The sequence below is a fragment of the Brienomyrus brachyistius genome, chromosome 3 (assembly GCF_023856365.1).
Source record: "Brienomyrus brachyistius isolate T26 chromosome 3, BBRACH_0.4, whole genome shotgun sequence".
Lineage (NCBI taxonomy): Eukaryota > Metazoa > Chordata > Actinopteri > Osteoglossiformes > Mormyridae > Brienomyrus > Brienomyrus brachyistius.
The window spans coordinates 289374-314877 of record NC_064535.1 but is presented as its reverse complement, the minus strand read 5'-3'; the positions used below and the strand labels follow the sequence as shown (position 1 = coordinate 314877).

The window sequence follows — 25504 nt, the reverse complement described above, 5'->3', positions numbered from 1 at the left end:
GCTTGCGCATTGACGCGGTCTCTTAGGAAGAACTGGGAGGTAGGTGGGAGTTTGTGCCGTGATGATCTATGTGCGGGAGCGTTCAGGCATCTCTCTGGAGGCTGTCACCGAGTGAAGAAAAAGTAAGATAAATCCAGGTAACTCCGAGGGCACCGTGTATGTTCCTTGGGACAAAATGTCATTTGTGAAGCCATTCAAGTTTAATGAAAAGTAAGAGTCTTTCCTTTTTAAAGGACCTGCTCTTCAACAACAGTACTTGACAGTCCCAAACTTGAAATGATTGAAATGTTTTTAATTAGCGTGTTACTGTAACACTGTGTTCGCTTATTCGTATTTAGGTTACGCAACTGCATCCGCCCGTAAACTTCCCAAAAACTTCTCATTATACTCAGTTTCTAAGATCGAGCGAAAACAACATGCCGATCACTCGTTGGTTAATGTTACGCCAAGCAAAGTACAGTCTTTAAGCATGGCCGTATGATATACGGTGATCTCCGATGGTGGCCAGTGATATAGCTTAACTGGAGTGATCTCCCGACGCAAACATGTCAGTTGATGGTGATCGCGTACTCTATAGCTTCATGGACGCTGTCTGAATTAATTATCATGTATATAATGTGCGTGTTCTGCCGGTCATGTGACAGTAAATATTGCTTGGGGTCAGCCTTTTCCCCTGTCTTACACACAGGTTCCCCTTTCACTGATGATGGGCTACTCGTGTATCACCGCCCTGCTTTGCTTAAGCTGCGGTCTGCTCGTTTCTTCATACAAGATCGAGGCGTAAGTGACAACATGTTTCTCAACATAAGTGTTGCTTAAGAACTGTTTTAACTGTGTTTAAATGTGTTGAATGTCCCTTTGTGCAGTGCTGCTTCTGCAGTATCAGCAGAAATTTTGCGGTAGGGTGTTTTTTCGCGATTGTTGGCGTTACTGTTTCTGTGTACATACAGACATGAATGGGACAAGCTGATTCTCACTCACCAGTGGCCTCAGACGTTTTGTTCTGTAAGTGAAGTGATCTGTCGTTTCCAGCAGTTTCTCAAAACTTAAACCCATCACAGAAATTTTGTCTAATGACCTGTTACTCCAAAGGACAGCATAAACTAAACCATTAGTAGTAACTACAGTACAGCATATTCAGATGAGTAGACATTAACGATGCGTTGACAAGGACTGACTGCAACATGATCTGTAGATTTCAGAACCAGGTCTAGTGGGTTTTGCTCATGACCGGTGGGGCTGTGGGTTGGATGTGTGACCATGTGGTCATCTCATTTTTCTTAGATGGAGTCTTGTGAAACCAACTTGACGTACTGGACCATTCACGGACTTTGGTATGATGTGTCCGCGAGCGCCGCTCTGTCCGCGAGCGCCGCTCTGTCCGCGAGCGCCGCTCTGTCCCCGAGCGCCGCTCTGTCCCCGAGCGCCGCTCTGTCCGCGAGTATTGCTTATCTCTGAGATTCTGCTGCAGATGACCTTGTGATTAAGGCTGCTTCGTCCCATTGCAGTACTCAAGCAAACGTTTTTCACACATGGAATCTTAAAGAGTTCTGATAGCAACAATATCAGTCTGTTATGTGAAACTGCTTCTTCTCTTATGATTTACGGTTGGCATCTTTTTTTCCAGGACAAATAAAGGAAACATGTGTAATTCGTCTTGGCACTTCAATGAGAGTCAAATACAGGTACTGCTCCCCTTTAAATAAAATGGGGGTCCTCATTGTAGTGATGTATCCATGGTATCCCACTTTGCATCTGAAGGGTGCCTTTCCTTAAAGCAGAAACTTGAGGCCATATTTCCACAAAGAAACTTGTATATCATTGTCAGCCACATATTAAGTAAATAATCAGTATTTTTTCCTGGCTTTCTGTCAGGATTTGTTGCCAGAGATGAGGAAATGGTGGCCTGACCTTCTGAGTTCCGGCCCCTCTGCTACCTTCTGGTATGTTCTGTGATGCAGATTTGGGAAGTTAGCGGTGCTCACTTTGCGGTGCTGCAGAGAGGACCGGATGTGACCCCACCCCCCCCAGTGGCCTTCACCCACACCTTCATGAGAGGTTATGATGCCACATCAGAATAACCAGGCACTGGGAAATCCGATTAGGCTGCCCCCCCCCCCCCAGCATTAATCTTACAAAAGCCCAGATTAGGAGGGGAGTTGGAGTGGTGCAGGCTGACTCACTCCTTATGTGTGTATTTTGCTTTCCAGCGGTGACCCTGCTTGTGACAACAGCAGCCATGTGACTGTATGCGCAGGCTCCTAGCACCATGACGGATAGAGGACATTAACGCCCCCCCCCAGTAAATTGTGTGCAATGTGTCTGCACCTTCAGGAAGCACGAGTGGACGAAGCATGGGACCTGTGCTGCCAAGGAGGAGGCCATGAACAGTGAGCACAAGTACTTCAGCAAAGCCCTGGATCTCTACCACAAGCTGGACCTCAGTGGGTGGGTGTCTCCGTGCAGCCCAGCCCCCCCCCGGCTAATCCCCCGCAATCCGGCCATGTCTGTCAGGTCATACTGGCTGTTTCTCCAACATAAACAGGCTCTGTGATGGCAGGTGCTTGTTTCTGATGATCCTGAGGCGTGGCAGAGGCTAAGTAACGACTTTGATTAATCTGACTTTTAGGGTTTTGACGCAAGCCGGGATCGTGCCAGGAGAGAATCCCTACTCTGTGAGTGAACCATTACTTGACCAATGCAGAGCACCGCAAACCCCTTTGCGTAAAAATGTCTCTCGAGTTGTTGCTTGCCAAGAAGGTCTTGACCTTGATCTTCACTGCACTCTTGACTTTGATCACCATGCCCTGCACTTCCTGACTTCCTGTCATGGGTTTATTCCCCTTCTGCTTTCATGGTAGTTTATGGTAGTTCATGGAATAGTTTTCCATCTTTGTCTTTCGTAGGAAGACAGAGGTGTGTGGTTGTGGCATGTCCACATGCCCGTTGGACCCATGTCCATGTCCCGGTTCTGCTGGGCCGAGGCCCCTGCTCTGAATACTATTTTGTTTTCCTCCTGCTTTAGCTGGAGAAGATCGAGGGGGTGATTGTCAGTGTCTACAGTGCAAAGCCAAAGATTCAGTGCACTCATCTTAATGTGAGTTCTTTGTGTGCGTGCATGTGTGCCTGCCTGCGTGCATGTGTGTGTATACACACTCAGTTGTTGCGTCTCAGAAACTTCCCACCTGTGGTCTGCATGCAGCTATCTTTACAATGTTTATCACCATGGTGGTGTTCTGCAGGGGCAGATGGAGCAGGCCCTGGGCCAGATTGAGATCTGCTTCGACCGGGCATTCCAGTTGACGGACTGTGAGGGGCACGAGGCAGATGTTTGGGGTGGCCTGAACGACGTGCTGGCCTACGAGCTGGACGAGTGGGGGGGATTCGGCGTCTGTAACAGCTCGATGCCTGTGGTGTACCCCCCTTATAAAAGTGCAAAGCAGCGGGGGGGTGGGTATTTACCATGAAGGGATGACTAATCAGCTGTTCTTGTAAAGGGGATCTGTATCAATCATGATTTAATCTCTCAGGTGCTTGGCGAGGGTTAAGGGTAAAAAAATACTGATAGATAGGTGTCTCTGTGGTGACCAAATCCTGCCCCCTTGGGGTATCATCCTTTCCGCGTCTTTGTGATATTTCCCTAACAGTCCATATGATTTCCCTTAATTAAGTGCTTTCAGACTGAGGTCAATTGGTTGATTAGTTTAATTAGATTGTGTGGTGGTGTAATGAAATGGGTGATGGGCTCGGGTGGGGCTTGGGGATCCATGGAATTGGGGGACTTTCCTCTCAGGGAATTCCAGAGAAGCAGGTGGCATTGACAGCCAGTAGCAGGGGCTTAACATGCTCCACTTCCTATGCAGTCACGTTCCCAGCAGAGTGGCTGTCGGAGTCCCTGCTGATTTCTCAGGCTCCGTATCTGACTTGATCTTACTTTCGGTGCTTTTGAGATTGAATTCAGATACAAGTGGTTCTGTACAGTAATAAAATGCATACAGGACGACAAACATGGATTCCCCTCTGTGTGTCTCTGTGTGTCTTCCTGTTTCTTTGGCTTTAACCGGAACCTGCATTGGGGTGGATATGCCACTAGATGGCAGCATGTTTAAACAGACGTTTGCTCATTCTGTCAATATCCACGTTTTCTGCTTTTTTTACTTGGTTTATTGGAAATGGTCGATTCCATTGCCGTTTCCTCCTATAGCCTTAACACATGCCTTAACACCACGAGGGCTCTGAATCATTTCCTCTTCATAGAACATGTTGCCCTGTGATATTCACTTCCTGCCAGGACCAAAACCACCTAGCCCTGAGTTGTCATAATGTTATTCTCGCTGTGTACAGCGCTGAACGCTTTATGAGCGGCGACGAGGGTCTGTAAGCTGTGAGTTTCCGGTAGCTTCCCCTCAGCTCCCCTCAGCACATCTCCGCAGTCTGCGCATAGACTACACCCCCATCGTGTGATGTGGCAGGAACAGATAAGGTCACTGCCTTAGCTACTTACCATCTCAGACTGAAATTGTTCCCCCTGAAAGGAGGATCACACTGAAAACACTCCCACACTTATCTGCGCTTGTGACATTTGTTTTTGGCACCAGGTCGGTAACAAAGTCACCTAATTCAATGTCATTCTGGGTGTTAAGTTACAACATACCAGCTAATACCCTGGTGCCCTGTGCCCCCCCCCCCCAGGCCTTAAAGGGGATAAGCAATGGGTGAATGGCCACAGCGGTCATTGTGTTCTGCTGGATGCACATGTTCCAGTGTCTCTGAGGCTGTTGGCTGGAAAAGACCAGTTTGACGTCCAAATTACAGAGGCAACACCTCTGCCCCCCCCAGCCAAAACACACAAAGGCAGAGTGCACTGTAGCAAACACCTTCAGCGTGCTGTAGGTGCACTCTCACCCTGTGACCTTCATCTCTGTTGGTGCCCTGAGGTCACCTCAGGGTCACGTTAGGCTCAGCAATCGCAGCACAGCATCAAAGCACCAGGTTGGGTGATCACCTTGGGACCCATTTTGATTATGGAGGAAGCTTCCAGAAAGATTGCTGCAGTGCTTCTGGAGTATGTTTGGTCACAAATGTCATATAAGAGGGTCATCCGGACTCAGTGTCACTGTCCAGTCACATTTTCCATGTGGGGGGGGAGTGGATGTGCTGAAGCGGAGTATTCTCCCACACCAGTCAGAAGGCCTGCATTGACCATAATGAGGTTTCTGCAAATGATGGGGGGGCCTTCTGGCAGGATGTGCCCCCTCCCCCCCGAATAATCTGCGTGTCCTGCGTGCCGTGTGTGATGCCCACCAGGGCCTTGGGAATTGTTAACCCATTTTTAAAGGCAGGGCTGAGGGGGGGTGGGGGGCTGTGAGCAGGTACCACAGATAACAGGTCAGTACCGGCAGCCTTCCTGTAATCCTGAAGGACCTTGTGCCTTTATTTAGACAGTGAGAATCCCCCCCTGACCCCAAGCAGAGAGGGAAGCGTGAAGATGCCCTTTGAGGACCATGGCAAGGTGAGGGTGCCCCCCCCCTTCTCCCAATGCTGGTTCCCCATGAGTGTGTGTGTATGTGTGTGTGTGTGCGTTTAACCCTCAATCCCATAATCCTCCTCAGAGAAAACAAAAGGGACCTGTGAGAAGAAGACTCTGCGAGGCTTAATCTCACTTCAGAGATTCAGGGGAGTGTCAGAACATTCTAGAACATGAATAACGGTTTTAAAAAAGACAATAATAAATGTAGCAGATTCCTCGCCGAGAAGTATGTCTCGCTGTGTTGGGTGTAGGCAGGGCCGTTTTGGTCCTGACATTCCCTCGTCATCATGGCGGCCTTCTCCGTGAGGCACCGGCTTCACACCACGCGACCATCGTTTAAATTCCCAGCTGGCAGCAAGAACGCAACATGATCTTGGCCCCTTTCCGGTAACTTAATTCTCGCCAGTCAGCACTTTTCCTGTGCAGCAAGCTTGTGTCAGGAGGCCACACAGAGGCCCCAGTGCTATCTGGGCCACCGTAACCACAGGGCATCCTGCCATGGTGCCCTCTTACCAACCAGAGAGAACCGCGCTCCGATTTTCACCATGTTTCTGGACATTGTAGATAAAATACCGCTGACCTCTGCAAACGAGGAAGTGACTTCACTAACAAAGCTCAGGCCTTAAATGCCATAGATGGATTTCTGCTCTTGTATACAGCAGAATAGCATGACGGCTTGGGAAACTGAGTCAGCTGGCTGTGGATCGATATGCAAAGCCCTGGTTGCTTGTCAGAAGCTGTGGTCAGCGCTTCTCTCTGTGTCAGTCACGCAGATGGCGTCTGTGGGAGCATGGCTGTGCAGGGGACCCTGACTGCGAGGTCCTGGTCGCCTGTCAGAAGCTGTGGTCAGCACTTCTCTCTGTGTCAGTCACGCAGATGGCGTCTGTGGGAGCATGGCTGTGCAGGGGACCCTGACTGCGAGGTCCTGGTCGCCTGTCAGAAGCTGTGGTCAGCACTTCTCTCTGTGTCAGTTACGCAGATGGCGTCTGTGGGAGCATGGCTGTGCAGGGGACCCTGACTGCGAGGCCCTGGTCGCCTGTCAGAAGCTGTGGTCAGCACTTCTCTCTGTGTCAGTCACACAGATAGTGTCTGTGGGAGCATGGTTGTGCAGGGGACCCTGACTGCGAGGTCCTGGTCGCCTGTCAGAAGCTGTGGTCAGCACTTCTCTCTGTGTCAGTCACACAGATGGCGTCTGTGGGAGCATGGCTGTGCAGGGGACCCTGACTGCGAGGCCCTGGTCGCCTGTCAGAAGCTGTGGTCAGCACTTCTCTCTGTGTCAGTCACACAGATAGTGTCTGTGGGAGCATGGTTGTGCAGGGGACCCTGACTGCGAGGCCCTGGTCGCCTGTCAGAAGCTGTGGTCAGCACTTCTCTCTGTGTCAGTCACGCAGATGGTGTCTGTGGGAGCATGGCTGTGCAGGGGACCCTGACTGCAGGGTATTGGTCTGTCATTTTGCCTAAGTAATTTTTTTTATATAAAAATTATGGCCATTTCAGAATAATTCAGATGTGAGAGATGTCACTCCATATATATTCTTTTTCAAAGTGTAGACACACAGACTCGACAATGATTTATGGATAAAGACACTGAAAATTAACATCCTCATTTCCGACACCACACTCAGCATGGCATCAACAACATAATTGCACTTGCTAGAGATTTTTTGTGACATGGATTCAAGCTTCCGTTTTTAACAGCATAATCCCACCCTTCAGGGCCTTGTCACCGGGGCTGTCCGTCGCTACAAAAATACAAGTGGAAAAGAGCAGATTAAGGGCCTCGAGCTGGCTTGGGATTTCCTGAAAAAGCATCTGCTCAGCACAGTGGTGCCTTCAGCAGGGGGATCTTCTTCTCTCTGTGAATGTTTTTATTAAAGCTTGTTAGGGATACCTTTTGAGGGCCCAGAAAGCTGATGATTCACAGGAAGAAAGAAAATCTGTGAGCAGGGGCTTACAGCTAAAAATGTCTCTTCCCAAAAAGAAGAAGTCTATAGACAATAAATGGCTGGTATCTTAAGAACATCACCAGGATTAGTGTTTCACACACACATATTTATCTTCTCGGTGAATCTTTCTGAAGGATTATTACATGAATATGCTGATCCATCAATGTAAAGTTATTTGGATGACCTACTCTGAAGTTTGGGTTAGAAAAAGTCAGGGCATTAATATAACAGCCAGTGGATCACTCCCAAAACTTAGACCTTTCTTAGCAATCTGTCACTGGTGTGTGCATGCTGTGCGTGCTTGTGTATGTGGGGGGGGAGGGGCGCAGCAATGAGGGTTTCTCATTAAGCTGAAATACAAATGGCAAGTATTTAATTAGGAAAACAGGCAGGACACAGATTACTTCTGTACCAATGACTGATGAGTCTCCTGTATGCCCAGTCATATTCATCTCTCATTACTCATTTACAGAAATGTAACTAGTAAACACAGTCTCTGGCAGAGAACTCTTACTTGAGTATTTGCCACCAAGGGCAGTGTTCACCCTGCAGGTCACGTCGTCAGGATGCTGTTTACCTCACAGATGACACTGGAGGTATGCTGTTCACTGTGCAGGTCATGCCTTAGGGCACTGTTAACTGCACGGTTACACCATCAGGATGCTTTTCAATGTACAGTTATACCATCAGGATACTGTTCACCACATAGGTCATATTGTCAGGATGCTGTTCACGGCACAAATTATACCATCAGGATGCTGTTCACCATACAGGTTATATTGTGAGGATGCTGTTCACCGCACAGATTACGCCATCTGGGTGCCGTTCACCGCACAGGTTACACCATCAGGATGCTGTTTACTGCACAGGTCATGCCTTCAGGATTCTGTTCACCATGCAGGTGAATATTATGTATTTTTTGTTTGAAGATGGCTTTTCCATATCAGAATGTTGGTTCAGTTCAGTGAATACCGTAGTACTTTGGAAGTAGCAACTTTTTCATAATGTTAGGACCTTTTTCTGTGTTTTATGTAGTAATAAGTAAAACATAACTTTGAAACCAATGGAAAATGGATATTTCAGTTAGTCACTGACAGGTTTAACCCAATGTAAACCAACTTCTGAATAACTTATTAATCCACTTTCATCTTTTTACTTTATGAGTTAAGATTGACTCAACCCAGTCAGTGATTAACAGGACACACTCCTACCTTTTTGGATACTAATTTAACGTGTGAAACTTATTTTGTGTCTTGGAAAAACAATATTACAGGCTGAGCAGTCGGCTAGCAAGGAGATGGAAATAATCTGTGTTTATGCCCATGAATAACAAAAGATTAATATAAGAAGTTTTTATTAAACAAATTAGGATATTTTAATACCCACTGTGTTCTGTAAATCGAAGTTGACATGGATATAGTTAATGGATGTCCTAAAAAGATCTGACTTTTCAGTTCAGTTCCAGATTTGTAAGGTGTTTCACAATAGGGATTCAGCTAAAAATGGGCATACAATTTTTATGATAATTTCCCCATCCTGGTCGAGCTCTACACGTATCAACGGCCATTGAGAACTTGGCTGTGATGTATTATGTGAGAAATTAGTTCCTACGATACTCCCTGCTAGCGTGTCAAAGGACCTCTATCACCATGATTCAGCCTCTAAGCTTTGCTGTTATGATGTACATTACATCCGTGAACATGCGTTCGTACAACAGGACCAAACAAAATACTCATAATGAATGTGCTAAGAAAAAAACCACAAATACAGAAGAATGCCATTAAAACATAGTCTGTTATATTAATGATATTTACAATTAGCCTTACTCAGCCTTATTAGGCTTACTCAGAAGAGGAACATGTTTGAAGGGAGATTTGGGAATCTGCACATAACGAAAAATGTGCTTTTCCCCGTCAAAATCTAAAGGCACCTCCGGAGAAGACTCTCCGATTACAGAGGTGTCTGGAATGAACTTTATCCCTGAGAGGAAACTGGGTGAAAGATTGATTTTCAAAGGGTGACTGATTTTGTTCGAAACGTGTTACACTTTCACGAGCCTCAATATGCATGTGACTGAACGGGGATCGATATTCTCATAAAACAAGGAGTCCGGACGAACCACTCTGATGCCTGTCAGTTTGGAGGATGACTAACCGGCCTGGCTAACCAGTCTGACTAACCAGCCTGACTCATTCTAATCAACCAACTAATGCTCGTCTTTAGCGATGCACAGTGCTGTACATTGTTGGATCTGAGAGTTTGGGGACAGACTCACATGGGGTCAAAGGTCATCTGCTTATCGTATAAAAACTAGTGATGGAAGGATTCACCCATTCACATCGGTGCACCAGCGTAAAAGTTCACACTTTTTCAAGTGTGCACCAGACACGATTCGCAATGAGATCCTAACAATGCATCTCAGTGATACAGATGGTTGTCGTGTCCCCTCAGGAATGGAGATGTGCATCACATCACCTCAGGGTTCCCCTTTTGTGGTTGTGGGTTCGAGGCTGGCCAGAGGCCAGTCTCAACCAATTAATGTTCATTGTCTTCCTCCTTGTTTCCTGTTCATTCGGTTGGTCCTAGTTTTGTTTCCCTTAATGTTTGGTCCTTTTCCCCATCTGTTAATTGCCCTTTGCTGCCTGTTAATTGCCCTTTGCTGCCTGTTAATTGCCCTTTGCTGACTGTTAATTGTACTACCCTTAATGATCAGTTTGATTTTATTGTCCTCACCTGCTCCTTGTTGCCCCTAATTCTGTGTAGCCACACCTGCCCCTTGTTAGTCATTGTGATCAGTGTATTTAAGTGCCTGCCTTTGTTCTATTTGTTGGTCAGTCATTGTTAATGTCATTCTGTGCTACTTTGCCTGGGTTCCTTCGTAGGGGTCGTCATAGTTCTGTTTGTGGTGTTTTCCCTTCTTTGGTTCTGACGCCTTGTGGTCCCTCTTATTTTGTGATTTTCCTGTGTGTTCTGTTGTTGTTTAGTAAGCCCCTATTGCCTCTTGGAACCATAAGTGGATTGTCATCTTTTTTTCCCCTGCATGCGCCACACTCCGAGTCTGTAACAAAACATTTTGGCATGAGGTGTTGTTCATTCAATTGAAGCCCTCAAATACATGTGAAGTCTTGTGTGTGTGTGTGTGTGTGTGTGTGTGAGCCCAATCGGTGGCCGCTTCACCTCATCTGTCCCATTTGGTAACAGGGTGGACCGCTGTCTAACATGTTATCAACATTAATTCAAGAAGTAAGTCTCCTGTCATGCCAATGAAAGACTGTCCAGTGTGGTGCCCTTCGGGTGACTGGCAGCGTCACTGCAGCGTGCCAGTGTGCCCCCGTGCCAGGAGCCTCAGAACAGGTGCCACGTTACACGAGTGGCAGGACCAGCATTTAGCACAAGCAGCCTCCAGTGATCACACACAAGCATTTCTAACCTAGTCATCAGATGTGACCAGTTATTTTTAAATTGTGCTTTCCACCTCAACTAATACATCAAGGGGCTTTTACCCAATTTTGTAGAACCCTTTCACTGCAGGAAATTGTTCCCAAGCCAACGATTTTTCGCAAAGGCTGCTCCTCCCAGCTGCTAATTCACACCCTACACCTACAGTTCACATGGGAGAGAATGGTGAATTTTTATGGAATCAAAGGTTAAGCAATTTAAACGGTTTGCAAGTTAAAACTGCGGTTTGTACCTTCGGTTTGGCTACCTGCATATGAGTGGATTTGTTTTCAGGAATTCACTACTTATACGATACTAGTATAGCAAATATCACGGCATTGAATCAAGGTATTTCTTGGTATGAATTTTAAATAAGCGGTAGCTGGATGGGTAGGGTTAGTTGAGAGACCTGTGTTGGTAAATTGTTATGCTTTGAGTCACCAGAGTTAATATGCTGGTATAAAAAGGCAATCCGGTAAGAGGAATATATACCTATAACAGAAGCCCATAATACACAAAACCATTGCCCAGAGTCTCCCCCGGCCCATATCTTGCTTTGATGGCCCTTCTGGCAGGACACTGTGTAGCTCCAGCCATTCCCAGGTGCGGGGAGGCGGGCTGGCGTTCAGATGGGGGATTTATTAACGCGTGTGGACTGGAGCCGGGGGTGGGAGCTTTCCGTCGCCCTCGCCTCCCCACGGGCCGCCGGTGCGTACAGTCAGAGCTCCGTCTGCTCGGGCTGGGAGGACACTCATAAACGTCGTGAAGCGGAGGGGAAGCAATCGCACTGCAGCTGAACGGGAGAGGGGGACGGACTGGCCGCCGACGGCGGCATAGGTTTAAATGGCCCCTTCGCTTCAAAGCACGATCCGCGATTTAAAAAATCTAAATTAAAACCACCTGAAAGTCTGCATCTCGCAGAAAGCGCCGTCATGGCATAGCGAAAGGTAGCGAGGAAGCGACAGTCAGTCCCCATTGTTCTGCTGTTCTGTGGATTATCTTGGAAGAAGAGCGGAGGTCCGACACCGAGCCGGGGCACAGAGATGGACGCGAACATGCGCAAATTCACTGTGCGCCGCTTCTTCTCCGTCTATCTGCAGAAGAAGTCCAGGTCCAAGAGTTCCAGTCTCTGCAGGTTGGAGGTGGGTTTCTGCCGAGGTTCGGCTCACCGCATGCAGGTGTGCGGTTGTCCATGGTGGAGTCGCCCCGAACCGTGGTACCGATAAATAAACAAGCCCGTATGGGGAGGGGACCAAAAGTAACGCACTGATCCACTGATAGGCTGTATATCTGCCCATCCAGTGTGTTTATCTACACGCATTATTTATATAATCAAGCTGTAATTACAGTGTAACGTTATTCGCTGGTTAATTAGGTTACTGTAATTAAAAATGCTTGTTTAGTTTAGGTTCAGTTTTAGGAATAGCTGCTTTCTAAATTTCTTTCATTTTCTTAAATCTCGTCAGATTGATCCTGTATCTTGCGCAGACATTTCAGTCCGTCTAACCGAAAATAAATCACGATGTAAAAACACTCTTTATTGATCAGTCTATTGTATAAGATTTAATGAGCTCTAACAAATGAGTGACGTTAAGATCAATTCAAATAACAAGCACAAACACGTGTAACCTCTTTTTTTTAAGGAAATTAATTTATTTCAGTTATGGACTTTCTGTTGAAGAAAAACCCCTTACTGCGGAAGTGGTCTGGGTTAAATGATGCTTTTGATTGTTTAACATACTGCATTTATCAGTGTACTATTGTGTACTTCATGAACTAAAATGTGATAATCAAACGAGAAGACTACAGATTATATAGGCCTAATAAAGGACCAGTCCATCACAGATGAATGTCTATAGGGTTAGGAGCCCGGAGCCCGGATCCCGTCCGAAGCTTTGCCGGTCACCTGGCTTCGCACGTGGAGATATTGAGATACGGGCATATTTAATAGCAATAAACCCAAACCATCTTTCCGTTCCTTAACTGTTTCAAAATCGAAGGTTTTAGTGTGACATTAAGCACTTGTTCGGCAGTTAGTTTCCTTATCTTAATTTTAAAAATCATTTTAATGAGGAAGCGTACATATTATCCCAAGGTACATTTATAACACTGGGAATTTCACAGGCGCTCATTTGTGATACGTCGCCTGCGGAGACAGACATTTATATACGGGCCTGTTAGCAAACGAGCATGTCAATCATGCAGGGCTGCCATCAGATCTGTCCCTGCACACCCTAACCCCACACCAGACGGCTGAGAGCATAATGATTTTTTAGCGCATTTCGCTTACTGTGTGACATTTCATTTAAAATACCGACACTGTGCTTTGCGATTAATCTCCGAAACGGAGCAATTTCACAGCCACCATTCCTTCATAAGCCAGTGAATTTGCTGTCATGAAACGCAGCTATTCGATGGAGAAACATTACAGCCTAATTGACGGTTTTAAGTTACCTCAGTAGGGAGTGGTGTCGCTGTACCGAGAAAAACAATCATTAAAACCAAAAGAGTTAAAGAGAGGTAAAACAGATAACCGATGTGGTGGCTGCAGAACAAATAGTAGTCTTTGCAGTGGTTTACAAAACGGTTTTAGTAGATTTTTATAACATGTTCATTATTTATATCTGACATTTTACGTTAATATTATTCACGTTGCAACCACAGACGTAACTGAGTAACCAGAAACGATAAACATAAAATCCATTTTGAATGTTTTATTTACAGTGATTCAAAATGCCCAAACTGTATAAATATTCCATTATCAAATAGTTTGTCCAGTACAGTAGAAGTACAGTGGTAAAATATATGAAATGCTACTGAAATAAATGGCTGCTGAGCATTGACCAACGGTGCACATCCCAGTCATCAGAGCATGTTAAGGCACCGTCTCCCATGAAACATCTGTTGTGATTGATTTCCTTCCCCAGTATTCCCATATTGACTTTCCGCCTGCTCCCAGTTGACTGTGTAATGACTGCAGCCCCAAGCTGGGTGTTTCCAAACACAGTATCCTGTGTGAGATGCATCCCGGATAAGCCGCATCCTCACATAGCTGGGCTTGCTGCTGGGTTTGCTTCATAGCAGTCCGCCTCTTTGTCGCTTTTTGTTTTCTCATGGGGGGGTGCAGGGGTCACCAAAGAGGGCAGGCCTGGATCACCCACCCCAGCAAGACCCTTAATTTTTTTCATGATTTTTATGCGCATGATATATTTTATTTATTTATTATATGGTATGATAGTTGAAAAACAGTTAAACGACAAAAAAACAGGCCAATGACCATGTTAATGATTGAGTGTGCTGTGGTTTGGATAATCTACATACAGAGAGGCAGTGGAGGAAACACCCTGGGCTTTGTTACAGTGAACAGATCGATGGGACACAGTGAGCTGATGATGATATGGGCTGATTCTCCCTCGCAGTACAGCAGGCTGTAGGTTTGGTTTCAGCATTGGTAGGGGCCAAATCAGCCCCCCGCGCCCCTAAACTCCCACAGCATTGAAATGGACACGTCCCTGTCACCCGTACCCAAATCTCTGCCTTTGTACTACAGAGCTTTTGCTCTCTAACTTGAACAACCAAAACGCAAAAACCCCGAAACTCAGACTGAACTTTCCCGCTAACAGAACAGACAGTTTATGCATTTCTCAGTATATCGCCCATCCCTGACCCCTCAACCGAAACATCCACAGCTATCCCATATTCCACAGTCAGAAAACTCCAGTCTGAAGCCTTTTGACACCCGGCCGGAAGCGGAAAGTGGAACGTTTTGGCAGATTTTATTCATTTAGCATCTCGGTAGATTGTGTGATAGTTATTACGGTGGTAGAAGCCACATTAGTGCTAACCGGATTTCCAAGATAAACAGCCAAGTGTGGGCACGCTCATTGAAGAAAATCGATATCCAGCTATAGCAATAAGCCGGATCCATGCTTGTTACTGAATTCCATAAACTGACTCTGGAGAGGCGAATGCTTGAGAGAACTGTCTCCAATTTCAGGGGACGTTAATGTCCGGCGTTTAATGGAAACCGCTGCCATTCTGGAAATCACATTTCATAATCCGGCACTTTGCTTGCCTGACGGAAGCACCACATGTGACTTAGAGAACGCAACAAACTCAAGCAATGTGAGCTCGATGTCCAGCACGTTGTAGGATCCACAGCAACATATGAAGCACTTTTCTGTCTCTTTCATTGGTTTTATTGTAGGGAGGCGACTATCTGAGTGAAAGAGGAGGTGCTCCTGCTCCTGGTGGAGCTCATGGCCACACAGTGTACACAGTTCTTTCCTGTGGCCTCTGCATGCTGAAAGCCGTGTCAGCATCAAGAAAGATACACAAAATAGAAACCAAAAGTAATTCTTAAAGAAATCGCATCCTGTGAGCACCAGCAATCGGGTAGTAATCGTGTTGTTATTAAAGTGATTTGAGCCATTAACAGATTTGAAGCAAATTGTTAACAGGTCAAGAAACAGAGATACAAACTCAGTCTGATGCTTTGGTCAGCTCTGTTATAAATACAGTGGCAGCCTCTTCATTATGAACGGTAGTAATGCTGGTTAAAATTAAAGGCATTTTATTTCTGAACATCTGGCTCATATTTATGTAGCTAAACACTGGGACTCGCTGCTTAACAAATATATAGTGGCTGGAATCCCATCCAGGGCATCTCCTGGAGCCTCCTCGTCCCTGGGAGAGGCCTCCTGTCCTGGATGAGTGGTAATAGATGGTGGGTAGAAGGATGCAGAGTCAGTCTGACAGACACCAGCGTGCAGTGAGCAGGATGGTCATGCAATAATGGCTGCTATGAGGCTGACTGCAGAAGAGGCTGAGGACAGCACTGGAGGGAAACATCCAGTGGATGGAGCTTACTGGCGCCTCAGTAAATACTCTGGTGTAAAAATTATGTACGGGAGCATGCAAGGGGAGGCACATGGACCCAGAGTCCGATTGGCTTTTGGTGTGGTCGTCGTTTTTATGTGTGAAGAAGCCGACAATAAAAGATTCCCCAGTGGCTTTGAGAGAGCCCCATTCGGGGTCAGACAGAACATTCTTGAATATAGTGTGGGGGAAAAACCCTGAATTCCTTGCTGTTTGATCTAGGAAGCATCTGCAGAGATGCTGTGTGATAAATGCAACCTTGTGCATATTGCAGTAAAGCAAAAATGCCTGCAGATTTATTCTCACACATTGCAGAAGTGAAGGACAAATGATTATTATTTTCTGTCTTCTTAACATTTTCCTTAACCCGTCAGCATGATTTTAAGGTGTATTATAAAACATCGCTTTACGTTTGCGCCTGTTAGCCGCTATGTTTGTAAGACGAGGCTTCAGTCTCCCCTCCAGGTGTTGGTTTGGTCAGCAGAAGATTAGATATTAAGCTACACTAGTATCTAGACCTGTCTGTGTATGAGTTTCACTCCTTGAGGACTATGCTCTGCTTTTGACACCAGTCCTTCGATGAGCCCTCAGAAGCCGCCCCGTTCCTCGATGCCTCCCCATACAGGCTCTGGACCTTGTCTCTCTTTTATCTGTTTATCTTTTCTGAGATTATTGTTGCCTGGACTCGGCAGTATGCTTCAGCAGAGCAAAATATTCAGAATGGTTAATGAATCAATCCATTGTCGATACATAAAACGTCATCTCTATGGATACACCACAGCACGTATTCCTGTTTTATTTTTTGTCTGACTTAAGCCAATGAGACCTCGCGCGTATCATTTTAAAACTATTCATGTTTTGGTTCTTTGAATTATTTTTCACGCCTCACATAGAGCAGAGAAGCCACCGTCTCAGGCTCCACGCCTCCAGTCCGACGTCAAAGAGAGTTTTCCCGAGGGAGAGAGCGGGAATGCTGAGCCGCCCGGGAGCTGGGAGTGTGGCAGGAACACTGGGAAGCTGTGAGCATGAATATGGATCGATTCTCTGGAGATGAAACAGTGGTGTTTGGCTGCCATGGGTCAGCAAGTGACCCCTCACATTAACAGAGGGTGAGCATTCAGGCATTTCAGGGGAAAATGTCAAGCAGGTTTCATTTTAAAACTGGGTTACAAAGTGTAAAGTGGTTTAGGCTGAGAAAACCTTTAAATAAACAGACAGAGACAGTCTGTCGCCCTCCAAGCGGTTATCAGAATATAACCTGCGCTTCCTAGCATGCTTGTGTGACATACAAACGTGGAAAAGGCAGTCATGTTGTATCTGGAGTAAGGGGACAGAGAGCGGCTCGCTCCACGTTCCAACTTTTGAGGATCTCCTGCGACTCCCTGCCCCTGTCCTGCAGAGTGGTGCGGACAGGCGCATTTGCTCTCCTCGGGCAGTGACAAGATGGCCCTCTACACATCACCCACACAACGTAGCCTCCCAAGAGAGCACGTGTGCGCGACATGTTGCAGTCAAGCTAGTTCAGTGACTGCTGAAAGAGTCCTCCATAATCATGAGGGACAGGAATCTATGGGTAGCATAGCAGTGCAGAGAGAGAATTATGGAGGAACCTAAGACTGCAGGAGTGAAGAAGGAGCTGGTGACAAAGACAGAAGTGGCCTATGAGGTGCCAGTCGGCCAGAAAGGAGCTGTCTGAACAACCCTTTCTCACAAAGACGCCATGTTGGAACAGTTTGTAAGTGAAGGCCTCTTCTGCCAGAGCAGTCTGCTAGTGGAGCAGTGTAGTCATATTGGGTCATATTGTGGGCAGAGCATCATTGGGAAGAAGATGTTGGGGGTTGGACATCATTGGGTGGGGCTCATTGGGGGATGGAGCAGTATTGGATGGGTCATATTGTGGGTGGAATATTCATGGGGCTGGGCATGAAAAAGTATTACTGGGTGGTGCATGTAATGGGCAGAGTCTCATTGGGCAGGGCATGCTGGGATGGAGTATCAGACGTTTCCACGTCTCTGTTAGGCCTTCGTACCCTGGCATCGAGCCCACAAGCGTGTGAGCAGCAGTCCCACCTGTCCGTCACTATGCCATGAGTTTGGTGTTGCTGGGCAGTAGGCAGCAGACATATGCAGTGAATTCAGTCCGTGGGAAACGTGAGTAAAAACAGACGAGGCAGCTTGGCAGCGACAGTGTGCGAATAGAGTCAAACCCTTGGATATATATATATGCATTAGCCAACTGGCAGTGGACTGTGTTTCTGTTTAAGGGCATTATTTTGATGAATTATAAAATTATGCAGCGCTGCCTGTTTCTGCAGTGTAAGCTGCCCACCGTCGACAGCTGGTGACCCAGATCACCGAAAATGTAATGAGGGGAAACGCGACATTGTCCATGTGTAGCACCTGGTGGGCGGCACCCATGCAGTCATCTGCATCGTTGGGGGAGAGGAGGGGGCAGACTGGCCTAGAATGCAAAGTATCTCCGCTCAGTGATAACACATGTTATTACAGGAAATGGTAATGGCCAGTTCCGTTTTCTGGGTACATACCAGCAGCGACGTGGTTAAACCTCCGAGTTACACAATGTTTCAGGCTCTAATGCCGGACGTGGTTTCATGGGACACGTGGTGCCCGGCAGACGGGGGTGTCATCTGGTAGGGGTGGGCGTCCGTGTGAGCAATGGCGCCTCTCCACCACACTGCACTCCACCACACTGCAGTCCACCACACTGTACTCACTCCACCACATTGCACTCCACACTGCTCAAACATTATGTACGGTGTATTTTTTGTATGCCTGATAAGCATAAAACAGAGAAGGACCGAATGGCTTCTGATCTTTGTGTCTGCAACCACACCCTGCCCCCCGACCCCCCCGCCTATGTCAATTCGTTTGCAAAGGGTGAGAATAACATTTAGTGACAGCTTGGGGTCTCTGCATGCTGGCTGCATCCCTTCGGGCTTATGTAACAGCGCTGCGGGCTCCAGAAAGTGGACATATTTGCAGGGATAAATGAATGAAGAGAAGATGCCGACATTTCTGCGGGAATTACAGGCGATCCGCATTGTTATTCAGGGTAGCACCAGCGGATTAGTGAATGTGGTATACATTATTAGTGAATGTGGTATACATTATTAGTGAATGTGGTATACATTATTAGTGAATGTGATATACATTATTTGTAAATGTGGTATACATTATTAGTGAATGTGGTATACATTATTAGTGAATGTATTCTGCGTTCATTGTAGTCTGTATGCCGCTCGGTCAGCGCTGACAGCAGATGCTTAATCATTTTTAATTTGTCTTTATGATGAAAGAGAGTTTGAATCAACATTGCTGACCTGTTCTTCTCTGAAAAAGCCACTGACTTTGTATCAGTATTACATATTATGTACCACTATACTGACACCCTTACACAGCATTAAATTGCCATTTCAGCATTTCATTGCCACACATTTCAGTATTAATTCCCACAGGTGCACAGTGAAAGCTCCCATTTTATCACCCCATACAGAAACATATTTAGAACATTTATATGAAAAAAAATCTAATTTAAAGTTCAAAAATTCATGGCCCTAAAAAATGAAAAAAATATATATACGGAGATCACGTAGGTGCATTGCTGTAAAGATGTCTGACCTATTGCTGTAAAGACGTCTGGCCCATTGCTGTAAAGACGTCTTTTAAAACGTTCTGCTTATAAATAGCTACTAACAGTTAGTCGTGTTGGCAGCATCATATTGATTCAGAAGCACTGAGTCAGCTGCAAATAGCAGGTTTGCCGTAGCACCTTGTGTCAGCATAACAAAGAAATCTGAAAATTTGAAATACTTCACTGTGACTTATTTAAGGAATAATGCAAAATGTCCTGCTGCAGGTTAAAGGCTGCTGTAATGCGGTTTAATAGGCGCACCATGGCTGTTGTCAGACATGTGCTTCTTCCCTCTCTTTTACCACAATGGTGACGGCGGATCCTTTCTGTTGTAGCGGAGACTTTATATACTCACAAAAATATAAGCTAGGGCCGCATGTGCAGGAAGCCCTTATTCATAGCGCACAGCCCGGCACCACGCTGGGGGCTCGCACCCAAGACCCACACCCAGGGAGCTTCGGCAGGCCCACCAAAGGATCATCTCTCACCAGTGTCCAAAATGCTGCTTTTAAAGGGCACCAAATAAATATTCTTATTATTATTATTATTAGCAGGAAAATTACAACTCTGAATGCAACTTCACTTCATGACAGCCCTTCAGTAATTTTAATCCAAATGCAGAGCTTTCTGAACATGCTGCTGTAAGTGTTTTGCACCGTGGAACAGTACATTCTGCTGTAGCCATCGCAACCTGTAATTTCACAAAACTGGAGGGTATCTTCATAATGATTATGTTACCTTTGCAAAGTATCCTAAATAAGGTGAGCACTTAAGTCACGTAACACTGTCTGCTGAAGTATGATTACCTTTGTACTGAAAACAGACAAGGATAATTAGCATGACCTCATAAAGTGAGTGGGCCAGTAAATATACATATATATTTTATTGTAGTACAGTAATAAGGGACATTTGTTAGCAGCTTAAGTAACAGGTTGCTTTGAGGTAAGGGAAGGTAAAATGTCCCACTCCGGCAGAGCTGCAATTATGTGCTATGTTGCCGTGCTTAAATGTGCATGTTTTGAAACTTTAAGCAGTCTCATTAACTGTGACTAATTGCGACCATCTGCGTGCAGAAGTAACTTTTTACAGCACTAAGCAGGTGTGATGTGACGCACCACTGACGGGGACCCACAGCCTGGACCTCGCAGATGGCAAGCTTTGGCACCTCTCTTTGGTCTAAGACTGTTTATGTCACCGAAGGACTTGTTAAATGAAACATATTTGAAGAATCGCCCGGCACAGCTTGAAATCAGTGCAGTATATACTGGCACCTGCTACGCAGCCGTGCAGTGAGATGCTGATTTAGTCTCTGTTATGAACAAGCTGTCAGCACGGCTCTGCGTTTCTCTTTCTCCTGATTAAGGTCACTCCTGGCATCACACGACTGCATTTTATTGTTTTATAAAGTGAATCATGGTGATTCACAGGGAAACCACACACTGGATGTCAGCCCCTTTCCCTCACACGCGCGGGACGCATCAGTCCACCCTGGCCCACATCTCACTAGCTTAGGACCGCCGGTGGAATCGCGATGGCACAGGGTGACTTTGAGATACCCACTTCCCTGAAAGCAGTGTGCTATTTAAGCATGGGGGGGAGGTCACATGACCTTCTCCCAAGCCGATTCCCACAGTCTATACAGACTGCACACCAACGCAGACCACCCTGTCCCCCACCATGTCAGCTGGTCATTTGGCTGCCCCCAATCAATGTCTATTCTGGCATGACATATGTTGGGTCTCATCCAAGTATAAGTGGTGCCCCCTTCTGTCCTTCCTGCTCCCTGCAGGATGAAAGCATCGTCAAAGAAATCGACATCAGTCATCACGTCAAAGAAGGCTTTGAGAAAGCGGACCCTTCCCAGTTTGAGCTGCTCAAGGTGCTGGGCCAGGGTTCCTACGGGAAGGTAGGTCAGCCTGCTCATCTTTCTGGAGCCTTTGGTGACCCAGTCACTGGAGCCCGAGGGGATGAAGCATTCATCTTGAAGATTAAACTAATCAGATTAGCGAAAGCAGGCGCACCAGTGTGCCACGCCAGAATCCTCTGTAATCTTTCATTCCATCATATTTTAATTTTCCATGGTACTACTATGTTTGTAATGGGAACAAAGAAATCGGCAAAATGCATTTTTCCCTGCACTTAATATGAATGAATAGGTTTCATGTTTTGCACGTTTCTTTACAAAAAGGTTAAATATCAGAATGATCTGCCCTTATCGCTGATAGTTGCACCTACAGTATGTGTAGCAGCCTCCTTTTTTATAATGTTTGCAAAAACTATTTCTCAGCAGCTGTGAAGAGCATCGGCGAAACCTGATATTTTTACCCCTCTGCAACTCAAACTAGGTGTTCCTGGTGAGGAAAGTGAAAGGCTCAGACAAGGGTCAACTCTACGCCATGAAGGTATTAAAGAAGGCCACCCTGAAAGGTTAGAACCAACAAAACCTGTGACTGGTTCCCTATTCCTCCCACCTTCCTGCGGAGGCTCCCAAACATGGTTGCTGTGGGGCTGCTGCTTTGCTGTGACTCGAGCTCTCCTGTCTCACATGGCATATTTGGGCAATAACATTCGACAGGCAATCACATGCTTCAGAGTGGGCAGAGACAAGCTGTGCTTCACCCAGTGGAAAATCAGTAGTTCCAGAACAGTCCAGTGAGTTCTGCCATGGGCTGCTCCGTCATCTCAGTGCCCATCGGCACTCTCTAATGTGATATCTAGTCTGCATTTCATGTGCTGCACCAAACCAGAGGCATCGTCTCATCTTAGTGAAGATTCCAGCAGTGTAATTAAGAGTGAGCAAATAACAACATCCTCACATCTTCCCAGGCACTCCAGGATCTGTGAAACAAATGCGAGATGCAATAACTGTGACTAGGCTGTGTTGTGCTGCAAAGATATTTAGTATTTTGTATTTCTTCACGAACGCTAACTATACCACCTTTGATTCCAACCACCCACACATGAGATGTAACCATGGTTACAATGTGCTGATGTCACCTGGGGATGGTGCAGGGTTTCTAGTAGCCAACATCAGCACCGGCACAGGTTACTGAGGCTGGATGCTGCTCACACACGCCTGTTAGGTAACAAGGGTGTGTCTGTGCCAGGACCCAACCTCAGGGGGACCCATGGAGGCTGCTCATGTGTCACTGCTTCTCATTTGGAAGTGTGGGGGAGTGGCTTTAAATCTGAGTCCTGCAAAGAGGATATTTTCCTCCTTTGTCACATAGAAGGGAGGAGCACCAAGCAGAACTCAGGGGCCTGTTTCACAAAGCTAGATTTCTTGCTCAGTTGGATAACTTGCTGGCACCAGATAACTTGTTGTTGACTACCTTAAATCATTCGGCTAGCAAGAAATCCTGCTTCATGAACAGACCCCAGAAGAGTTTGACGATGTCAGGGCCATAGGTGTTTCTCAATACCAAGAACACAAAAATCGTAGTTGTGGTCTCGGCAAGACTGGTCTTGCTAGCTTGCTTCCCAAGAATGAACTTGAACACAAGTAAAGTTGTACGCTTTAGATGATAGGCAAAATATTTGTCAGGACGCCAGCTTTTCAGTACGATTTGAACAATTATTTACGCCCACGATGTGGCACTATTTGGTTATGTGGTTGTCCAGCTCCCTTAAAAGTATCCTGGGAGAAAGGTCATTGCTCCTGAATGGAAGTGGATTTTTTTTACCTTTCCATCTGTCATAACTTGCCTTCCTGTACAGAGATGGGGGCTAATTTTTCTGTGGGACTTCACAAATCTTACTTCACTCCCTGTTTCTATGCAGCTCCACTTGGTTACGTGATGTTCTGTCCAATAACTTCTCTTCGATGTTCATGTTGTTCTGGAGTGTCATGTCTCCATGTAACCCTATTTCATTACTTCCACTTGTGATCTTCCTCTGACTTCCCTTTGTCTTCTCAGTGCGAGACAGAGTGCGATCAAAGATGGAGAGAGACATTCTGGCTGAAGTGAACCATCCATTCATAGTAAAACTCCACTACGGTGAGACTTATTTTGTTATGATGCTTTTATCTCACGGTTTTAGCCATTTACTAAGTGGGTTTATGCCACAGGCTTTTATGTGAAGTACCTTCCTTGGGGGGGTGTGAGCTGCCCCCTGGGGAGCCATTAGCCTCCTCCTGCTCACTCATGTCTGCATATAAACAAACGGGAAGCCGCTGAGGCCGTGACTGGCAGCATACAATGATCCTGCCCATTGTAGGTTTCAGAGTGCCAGTTTGCTGGCACCTCTTTTTGTCTCCAGTGACTACACTGGAGTTTTGCAGTTTTGGAGCAATTCTGCGTAGGAGCTAGAAGCTGCTTTGTTTCGTGTGCCCAACAGGGGGTGCCTGGTTTGAGGGGAGGTAGACACCACCAATTTGGGCAGTAGTGAGTAGACAGGGACACATGAAGAGGTCAGCTGCTGGGGAGTTTTGGGGGGCCTCGGTGAATCTGTCACACTTTTGTGCCAGCCTGACAAGAGTCGCAGCACTGCTTAGAAGGTAAACCTGCCTTTCCCACCGTGCGCTCACAGATCCACTGTCATGAGGTCCTATTGCTTTCCTGTCTCCCAGCCTTTCAGACGGAAGGGAAGCTCTATCTCATCCTGGACTTCTTGCGGGGAGGAGATCTCTTCACCAGACTCTCCAAGGAGGTCAGTGTCTCCGTGTTTGCAATCTGTTCCCGCTGCAGATCGGTAATGAATAGGTCCACATGGGTTTGCAAAGCTCTCGACCGTGATTCCAACTTCAGCATGATTAAGTAAGCCTTTAATGCACAGGCCATAATTAAATTCATCAGCCTTCATTAGCATATCCATCAACAGATCACAGCAGAACCCAGGAGCCCTCAACCCTTGATCAGATTTGAATTTCTAATAAAAATGGAAGTGGACTAATTTAATAACTCTGCTCTGAATACTTCTCACGAAATGCATTCATAGTGAGTGTTTGCTAAATCTTGTGACAGTAACACCAGACAGCAGAACAATATCTCTCAGTCTTGTGTCTGTGTTGCTGGCTTGTGCTTTGCTGTAGTAAAAATCACTGAGCCTCAGCTGAGACATCGGGGTCAGGAACCACCCCGTTTCGACTGCAGGCAAAGACTGAGGCCCCCGATGCTCTGTAAGCAGCACTCAATACCCACAGCTCAGATTGGTGCCCCCTGCTGGTCTGTTGGCTGCATCTGGGGTGTGGGGGCAAGGCTTGGTGGCTAAAAGGGTTGATATTAGTTATGACCATCAGCATCCAACCATCCAGAGACGTAAAAAATGCTGTGTCTCCTATGGTGACGTCATCATCTCTGATGGCAATATCCTTTTCTCTGATGGCAATGCCAATGTCTTTGCCGATTTTTGCCGATTATGGCCGTGTCTCAGATGGCAATGCCCATGTCTCCAGTGGCGATCATCTCTGATGGCGATGCCGTCATCTCTGATGGCTATGCTGTGTCTCCGATGGCAATGCCTGTGTCTGTGGATGACATCCGATGGCGATGTCATCATCTCCAATGGCAATGCCCGTGTCTTTGATGGCGATGTCCTCATCTTCAAAGGCAATGCTTGTGTCTCCGATGGCAATATCCTCATCTGAGATGGCAATGCCCATGTCTTCAATGGTTATGTCCTCATCTCTGATGGCAAAGCTCATGTTTCCAATGGCAATGTCCTCGTCTCCGATGGCGATCGTTTCCAAGGCCAATGCCTGCGTCTCCGATGGAATGTCCTTGTCTTCAATGGTGATGCCCGTGTTTCCGCTGCCAATGCCCACGTCTTCACTGTTGAAGCCCGTGTCTCCGATGGCGATGTCCTCATCTCCGACTGTGATGTCCGTGTCTCCGATGGCAATGTCCTCATCTCCGATGGTGATCCCTGTGTCTCCGATGGCGATGTCCTCATCTTCGACTGTGATGTCCGTGTCTCCGATGGCGATGTCCTCATCTCCGATGGTGATCCCCGTGTCACCGATGGCGATGTCCTCATCTCCGATGACGATGCCCACATCTCCACTTGTGAGGGTTTTTTAAGGAAATAGAGGACGCTGTTATGAAAACAAATACAAAGAAA

The 25504-nt window shown here is 46.5% G+C and overlaps 2 protein-coding genes across 6 annotated transcripts in view; both read left to right on the top strand.

Annotated features, from left to right (window-relative positions):
- On the top strand, positions 1-4007 carry rnaset2 (ribonuclease T2). Of its 3 annotated transcripts, none has more exons than XM_049008096.1 (10): positions 1-137; positions 689-780; positions 951-1005; positions 1285-1334; positions 1628-1685; positions 1876-1943; positions 2335-2448; positions 2630-2675; positions 3026-3097; positions 3243-4007. In XM_049008096.1, exons 2-10 carry the CDS (start codon positions 704-706, stop codon positions 3465-3467), a joined length of 765 nt encoding a protein of 254 aa, XP_048864053.1. In that variant the 5' UTR covers positions 1-137; positions 689-703; the 3' UTR covers positions 3468-4007. The 3 variants fall into 3 exon arrangements, with proteins under 3 accessions (XP_048864053.1, XP_048864052.1, XP_048864051.1); XM_049008095.1 differs by having other exon boundaries at positions 3-122; positions 3249-4007; XM_049008094.1 differs by having other exon boundaries at positions 3-122.
- A 71-nt stretch (positions 4008-4078) lies between these two features.
- rps6ka2 (ribosomal protein S6 kinase, polypeptide 2) overlaps positions 4079-25504 on the top strand; it is a 57989-nt gene continuing 36563 nt past the window's right edge. Inside the window, exons 1-6 of one of the 3 annotated variants that reach the window (XM_049008076.1) lie at positions 4079-12056; positions 16686-16901; positions 21234-21350; positions 21790-21871; positions 23362-23442; positions 24015-24094. In XM_049008076.1, coding sequence (XP_048864033.1) covers positions 21841-21871; positions 23362-23442; positions 24015-24094 — 192 coding nt within the window. In that variant the 5' untranslated portion in view covers positions 4079-12056; positions 16686-16901; positions 21234-21350; positions 21790-21840. The remainder of the gene's footprint in view (positions 12057-16685; positions 16902-21233; positions 21351-21789; positions 21872-23361; positions 23443-24014; positions 24095-25504) is intronic. The other 2 variants (XM_049008074.1, XM_049008075.1) reach the window with 2 other exon arrangements.